The sequence below is a fragment of the Nicotiana sylvestris genome, chromosome 9 (assembly GCF_000393655.2).
Source record: "Nicotiana sylvestris chromosome 9, ASM39365v2, whole genome shotgun sequence".
Lineage (NCBI taxonomy): Eukaryota > Viridiplantae > Streptophyta > Magnoliopsida > Solanales > Solanaceae > Nicotiana > Nicotiana sylvestris.
In genome coordinates this window covers 90262048-90270396 of record NC_091065.1, presented here as the reverse complement: position 1 = coordinate 90270396, position 8349 = coordinate 90262048, and the positions used below count along the sequence as shown (strand labels likewise).

At 39.4% G+C, this 8349-nt stretch overlaps 1 protein-coding gene across 1 annotated transcript; it reads right to left on the bottom strand.

The window, feature by feature from the left end:
• Positions 1-545: 545 nt before the first annotated feature.
• LOC138877899 (uncharacterized) lies at positions 546-1079 on the bottom strand. Its single transcript, XM_070157544.1, has one exon. It carries the CDS (start codon positions 1077-1079, stop codon positions 546-548), a length of 534 nt encoding a protein of 177 aa, XP_070013645.1.
• Between the last annotated feature and the right edge of the window lie 7270 nt (positions 1080-8349).

The window sequence follows — 8349 nt, the reverse complement described above, 5'->3', positions numbered from 1 at the left end:
ATAATAGCCTCGGTACCATAAACCAACATGTAGGGAGTTGCCCCTGATGTGCAAACTGTAGTGCGGTATCCCAATAAAGCAAAAGGTAGCTTCTCGTGTCATTGTTTGTGGTTTTCTACCATCTTTCTTAGTATCTTCTTGATGTTTTTGTTGGTGGCTTCTACGACTCCATTCATCTGAGGTTTGTAGGTTGTGGAATTCTTGTGCTTGATTTTGAAAGTTTCACACATAGCTTTTGTTAGGTCACTATTGAGATTGACAACATTATCAGTAATAATGGACTCGAGAATTCCGAATCGGCAAAAGATACGATCCTTGACAAAATCTGCGATGACTTTCTTGGTCACAGCTTTGTAAGATGTAGCCTCTACCTATTTTGTTAAGTAATCAATGTCTACTAGAATAAACCTGTGTCAGTTTGAAGTAGTGGGCTCGATCGGACCAATGATATCCATTCCCCAGGCGGCGAATGGCCAAGGTGAGCTTGTTGCATTGAGCTTGTTTGGCGGCACTTTTATCATATCGGCATGCACCTGGCATTGAAATCATTTGCGGAAATACTTGATGCAATCTGTCTCCATGGTCATCCAAAAGTAACCGGCCCTGAGTATCTTCTTAGCCAAGACGAAACCAATCATGTGCGGGCCATAGGTTCCAGCATGCACATCCTCAAGCACTTTAAAAGCTTCTTTTGCATCGACACATCTTAGCAATCCCAAATCAGGAGTTCTTCTATACAGATTTCCTCCACTGTGGAAGAAGTGATTGGACATTCTCCGGAGTGTGCATTTCTGAGTGTGGTTTGCATGGTCTGGATATTCTCCCTTCGACAAATACTCCTTAATGTCATGGAACCAAGGCTTTCCATCTGTTTCTTCTTCAATATGAGCACAATATGCCGGATGATTATGGATCTTCACCAGAATGGGATCAATATAATTCTTATCTGGATGTTGTATCATAGATGACAAGGTGGCCAATGCATCGGCAAACTCATTCTGAATTCTGGGCATATGTCGGAATATCATAGATGACAAGGTGGCCAATGCATCGGCAAACTCATTCTGAATTTTGGGCATATGTCGGAATTCTATCTTCGTGAACCTCTTTCTCAATTCCTGCACATGGTGCAGGTATGAAAATATCTTGGAATTCTTGGTGGCCCAATCTCCTTGTACTTGGTGTACAAGCAAATCTGAATTACAAATTACCAACAGCTCCTAAATGTTCATGTCGATTGTCATGTTGAGCCATAGTATGCAGGCTTCATACTCTACCATGTTGTTAGTGCAGGGAAATCTGAGTTTAGCAGATACCGGATAATGTTGACCTATTTTTGATACCAATACTGCTTCAATGCCCCCTCCTTTGAAATTTGCAGCTCCATCAAAGAACATCCTCCAACCGTCGTATGCTTCGGTAATGTCTTCCCTTATGAATGACACTTCTTCATCAGGAAAATATGTTTTCAAAGGTTCGTATGCTTCTCCCACCGGATTTTTAGCAAGGTGATCTGCCAATGCTTGTCCTTTGACCGCCTTTTGAGTTACGTAGACGATATCGAACTCACTTAATAGTATCTGCCATTTGGCCAACTTTCCAGTTGGCATGGGTTTCTGGAATATGTACTTCAGAGGGTCCATACTGGATATGAGGTATGTAGTGTAGGCAAAGAAGTAGTGCCTCAATTTCTGAGTTGTCTAGGTCAAAGCACAACAAGTGCGTTCCAGCAGAGAGTACCATTCCTTGTAAGGTGTGAACTTCTTACTCAAGTAGTATATGGCCTGCTCCTTTCTTCCTGTCTCATCATGTTGTCCCAAAATACATCCGAAGGCTCCATCCAATACAGATAGATAGAGTAGCAAAGGTCATTCTGGTTCTGGCGGGACCAGAACTGGTGGTGTGGACAGGTACTCCTTGATCTTATCAAAAACTTTCTGACAATCCTCTATCCAGCTTGTTTCGGCATCTTTCCTCAGTATTTTGAAAATGGGTTCACATATGACTGTGGACTGTGCTATGAATCGACTAATGTAGTTGAAATGTTCTAGGAAGCTCATTACGTCCTTTTTGCTCTAAGGTGGTGGTAACTCCTGAATAGCTTTGACTTTAGATGGATCCAGCTCGATCCCTCAACGATTGGCGATGAATCCCAATAATTTTATGTGGGAACCCCGAATGCACATTTTGTGGGGTTTAGTTTCAAGTTGTACCTCCTTAGCTTATTAAAGAACTTTCTCAAGTCCGCTATGTGATCTGCGGCCCTCTTGGATTTGATAATGATGTCATCCACATACACCTTTATCTCCTTGTGTATCATATCATGGAAGATAGTTGTCATGGCTCTCATGTAAGTAGCCCATCATTTTTCAGATCAAATGGCATCATCTTGTAGCAATATACCCCCCAAGATGTGATAAAAGCTATTTTTTCTGCATCTTCTTCATCCATCCAGATCTGGTGATAACCTGCGAAGCAATCCACAAAGGATTGGAGTTCATGCTTGGCATAATTGTCGATCAAAATGTGTATGTTTGGTAGTGGGAAGTCGTCCTTGGGACTTGCTCTGTTTAAATTCCGATAGTCAACACATACTCTGACCTTCCCATCCTTCTTCGGAACTGGTACAATGTTAGCTAACCAAGTTGGGTATTCAAACCACCCTTAGAACTTTGACTTTGATCTGTTTGGTAACTTCCTCCTTAATTTTCAAACTCATGTCGGGTTTGAATTTTCTAAGTTTCTGCTTTACTTGCGGACATATGGATTAGTAGGCAACTTGTGAGCCACTACGGACGTGCACAAACCGGTCATGTCATCATATGACCATGCGAAAATGTCCTTATATTCTTTTAGGAAACGGATGTACTCTTCCTTCTCTATTGGTGACAAGTGAATGCTGATGCGAGTTTCCTTGACAGTCTCGGCATCTCCCAAATTTACTGCTTCTGTTTCATCCAGATTGGACTTAGGCTTATTCTTAAAATTTTCAACCTCCGTGACAACTTCCTCGGGTATCTCATCTTTTTCATCTGAATCACTATTCTCATATTGTGTTGCCTCATTAAATGTCACAGTCACTGGTTCATCAGTAAAAGTAATAATAACGTTGTGAAAGAAAAAGTGTAGAAATAGTAATAAATAATAAAGAGCAAATGCATTTGATTAAAACCAAAAAATCATTTAGACGAGTACAAATGAATCGAGCATTTATTTTGAAATAGGTAAATCAAAATTACTGGAAATCTTAAATGCCTAGAATGGTTATAGAAGAAAAATCTGCCAAACTACCCAGGGACTCGGCAGGCTCGGGATGGTGTGGCAGTCCAATTCCTGAGAATATCTCCCTTCTTTACAGTCTGAATGGTGAGGCCTTCTTCTTCCTCCTCCTCAATTATGGCACTACAGTCCATGTCCTCATCTTCCAAGAACAAATTCTTCAACCCAACTAGTGCTTCCTCTTCTGTAGTCCCCTATATCGTATCAGCTTGGTGAAAAGCTTGTTCCAAGCATGGCACTATTTGCTCGAGAGGGTAATACGGTCCATTCCATGGAGGCGACCAATTCATCTAAAGCTCGAATTTCTAACCCTGAACCAGTGGTTCTGAGTCTTTTCCCCAGTAGAGTCGCCAGAGCTGTCACACCTCCTTTTTCCGCCCCCGAGAGGGTACAAGGGAGTTTTTTCCAATTAAAGGACAATCGAAACGAGATTTGTTTATTTATTTCAGAGTCGCCACTTGGGAGATTTAGGGTGTCCCAAGTCACCAATTTTAATCCCGAATCGAGGAAAAGAATGACTCCATATTACAATCTGCGCACCAGAAATCCGGATAAGGAATTCTGTTAACCCGGGAGAAGGTGTTAGGCATTCCCGAATTCCGTGGTTCTAGCACGGTCGCTCAACTGTTATATTCGGCTTATTTATCTAATTTTAATACGATTATGAACCGATGTGCCAATTTTAACTTTTTACCACTTTATTATTATTATTTTTAAAAGAATGTGAACATCGTTTAAAACACGTCTTTGGACTGCGTCACATGAAATGCACCCACAATCCGGAACACATTTTATTTGATGTTTTGGGATTTGAATTTGGGTCGCATGAAATGCACACCCAAGCTTAAGAAAGTAAACTATTAAACACGCGCCTAAAGCGACTATCGCGTTATTATTTTGGGAAGGCCGTGAAATTTGCAAAACGGCCCTCCCGAATTCTAAGTAATTAACACATATATTTTTGTGAGGTCCCCGCAATCTGTGTGTTTTATTTGGCGAGGCTCGTCTCATTTTATTTAAAAGGATAAACCTATAGTGACTACATTTTTTCTATTAAGTTCGTCTCTAAAAATAAAAGAAAATCCCTCAATTAATTACATGCTGAAAAAGTCGAACTTATTAGTTATTAGTTTACGGTTAACACGAACGGAAAATTGCAATCGAGTTTGTACCAGGAAGGATTGCTTTTATTCAATATTTTATCATTTACTAAAAATAGAACATGAGGTAGATACTCAATAATATCGAAACAAATTAATTATTCTTTAATTAATTTAAACTAACATTATTAGATGAAAAAGTTATACATATGCAACCTCATTACTCATTAATCAATCAACTACATTTTTATACAAAGAAAGGAAAATTATATTCAAACACAAATCTAAACAGGAGGAATTCAATCAGGAACAGAGCCGAATTAATATTTCATTTCGCTTCAAGCTGAGAGTGTACAAATGTGTACCTGGAAATGGCAGTACAAAAACAAAAGAAGGAGGGATCAACAGCAGTAATAACACAGCAACAACAGATTCAGCAACACCGCAAAACCAGTAACAACCAGTAGAATAACCCAGTAACAGATTGAAAACTCAGCAATACCAAAGTGCAATCGCAGTCAAAGCAGAAGAGTAAAAGTATGTGTGTAAAAATCTGTCCTCCTTTTATTCTGTTAAAATCTTTTTTCTGTCCTCTTTCCGTTTTTTTTAGTCCCCAGCTCTCAAAATGTAAAAGTCTGTCTAAAAACTCCCCTATTTTTCTGTCTCTCTCTGTTCTCTCGTCTGTCATTTTTCCCTCCTCCTTAATGTGTCAAATGACCCTATATATACAGCAAGACCTTTGTCTTGAATCCCCAACCCGGAATTATTCCCCCAAGGCATGCTTTGTCCCACTACTTAATGTTTTCTTTACTTTAAACTTTGTCCCCCATGCCTACATTAAATAAATACAACAACCCCAACCCATAACAATTTGTCCCACATGCCTAACATAAACAAATACAATATTCTCCTCCACTATATTATGTCTTGTCCCCCATTATGTTAAACAATTATATCAAACACCAACCCATTATATTTTGTCCCCCATGCCTACATAAGCAATTATAATAATGTTCAATTACCAAACTACCCCTCCGACCTTATTGCAATTTACCAAACTACCCCCATCAGCTCTAAACAATCAATTAATCATAACTTAACCAAAATATAGCCAAGATGACCAATTTCTCAACAATCTTCAACAACAAATCATATGATGAACAACACAACTCAAAATTAATGGAATGAATTAACCATATCGGGAACCAATCCTGGTTAATTTAGACCATCAATGGATGAGCAAGGATACAACAATACAAACAACAAAATACATGATTCAAACTAAATCAACAAATCAAAAACAAACATAAACTCACATTAAATCACTGGATTAAACATGAACTTCAAACAAAGATGAACATGAACTAAATCTATTTTTTAAACAACAAACATGACGGATTAAATGACTCAAATAACATTAATAATTTCTGGAAAATACATAACAACATGAAACAAATTGAAGAAATAATCAATTAAATTTCAATTTGAATCTGACAAACATCAAACTAACAATTCCTTTTTTACAAAATAAATAAAATTAACATGACATAAACATGAAAAACAACTAATTAAATTTCCATCTAAAATCTGAAAATTAAATCAACAAAACACGTGAACAAACTAAAAAATTAATTCAAACGATAGACAGGAACAAAACAAACATTTGCCGATTTTAGATTCGAGAATATCAAAACAAAATAAAACTCAAAATCTACTAACCGGATCGAAACGAAATATGTACGGACTGTTTTGACGAGCCTCGACCAAAGATCGAACAAACGACGACGAACACGAATTTAAGAAGTTGACGCCAAATCAGTAGTGATGAAATAGAAGCAGCTGGGGGTGCGTTTGGTTTGCTTGCGCGAAGAAGCTTGCAAGCAGAAGCACCTGGCCATGGTGCGCTCAAGCTGTAATAGAGCAGCAACTGGTCGACGCCGAACAACAGCAGCTCGACGAGGCAGAAGCTGGATCAGCTGGAACGGCAGCAGCAACGGTGGCGCGGGCAGGTTTGGTCGCCACTGGTTCGGGTTCGACGACGACGAAGATGGAGGCTAGGACCTGCTGGGTGCGTTGCGAAGAACATGAAGCTGGAGGGGGTCGTTCATGGTGGTATGGTGGAGCTCGATGTGAAGCAGATGTTCGACGAGCAAAAACGCAGCAACATTGTTGCTCGTCAATGGCGGACGATGGAGGGGTCGTTTGAGAGGGTAAAGAAGATGAAGACGTGAGGTGAGCAGGAGTTGGTCGTCGATGGGGCTGGTGAAGGGCAGCCAGGGACGTTGGTGTTTGGAAGGTTTGGAGAAGAAGGTAAGGGCAGCCATGGGAGGTCATTATTTTGGAGATGGAGAAGAAGAAGCCAAGGTTGGGGGGGGGGCGGATCCCTTTTTTTGTTTTTAGGGTTTTGTTTTGTTTTTGTGTTTTGAAAAATGAAGAAGGGTGTTGGGTATTTGGGTTTATGGGGCGGACCGGGTCGACCCGATTTGAAGTGGACCGGGTCATGGGGAAGGTTGGGCAATTATTTGGGCCTGGGGTTGAAATTTGAAGAAGTGGCCCAATCCGATTTTTCTTTGTATTTTTGTTCTCTTTTCTTCTTTTATTTTTCTAAAACTAAATTATAAAAGTACTTAAATTATTATTAAGAAATAAATTAAGTTATAAAAGCGCAAATTAACTCCCAATAACAATTAACGCATAATTAAGTAACAATTAAGCATAAAATTGTATATTTGGACATTAAATGCTAAAAATGCAAAAGATGCCTATTTTTGTAATTTTCATTTTTTGTAAAACAAAATTAATTACTAACAATTATAGAATTAAATCCTACATGCAAAATGTGACATATGTTTTTATTTGTTTTTATTAATTTAACAAATAAACATGCACGGACAAATACAAATAATTATCCAAAAATGCCACAAAATTCTCAAAATTGCACACCAAGGAAAATCATTTGATTTTGAATTTTTTGGGAGTAATTCTCATATAGGGCAAAAATCACGTGCTTACAGCTGCCCCTCTTTGCCCGAAGACACGAAGGGTTTTTCGTGCAAAGATAAAGTGAGCGATTTTTGCCCATCCGAGTACTCCGTGTGAAGCAATTTTTGAAAAAGATTTAACCGAACCTTTGCTTCAAAGGTTTCCTACATATCCTGGGCTAAACAGGAATCAGGTCAATGTAGTTCGGGAAGTTTTTGGTAGCTGGGACTACCGTGGGACTGCGATGTTACTGCTGTTGCATGCTGTTATCACTGCTTACCGATCTCCTTGTTACACCGTGCTTAAAAGAAAACAAGAAGCTAGGCTAGACTAAAATTTGTTCTTGTTGCCTTGCTTTCTTGTCGGCTTGTGTTTCCTCTGGTGCTTTTCTTCCGTGGATTTGGGAATGACACTGGCCCTTTGCTTTTTTGAATACCAGTTTTCATCATTTTGCTTGGTCCGCTGGGGACATGGCTTTCTTCATTTAGCTTTTCGGCGGTTCCTCTGGGGGTACGGTTCTCTTCATCAGATTTGTTACGATGGGCATGATTTAATGTTCACAAGCCGCTTCTTTGAAGATGCGTCTTTTCTTCCTTTTGACTCATGCGCCTGAATTTGTGCTGGGACCTCTTGTTGCAACCTTTTGCTTCCCGGTGCTGGGGATTTTTATTGTTTCCTGCTGGGGATTCCTGTTGTAACCTTCTACCTTCTGGTGGGGTTACTGATTTCAAGATCTGCAGTATAAGACTCAAAAGTATTTCCTCTCGTTATACAAGTGGGCGCCTGAACGCAAAAATATGAAATGTATGCCCGCATTATACTGGTGGGCGACCTAGAACAGAAATAAAAAGACAGAAATGTATTCCCGCATTATACTGGTGGGAGACCTAGAACAAAAATGTATTCCAACATTATACTGGTGGGCGACCTAGAACAGAAATGTATTCCCGCATTATACTGGTGGGCGACCTAGAACAGAAATGTATTC

Excerpts from the sequence above, each read along its gene's own strand:
- LOC138877899 (XM_070157544.1), bottom strand. The coding sequence starts at position 1,079 with ATGCCCAAAATTCAGAATGAGTTTGCCGATGCATTGGCCACCTTGTCA.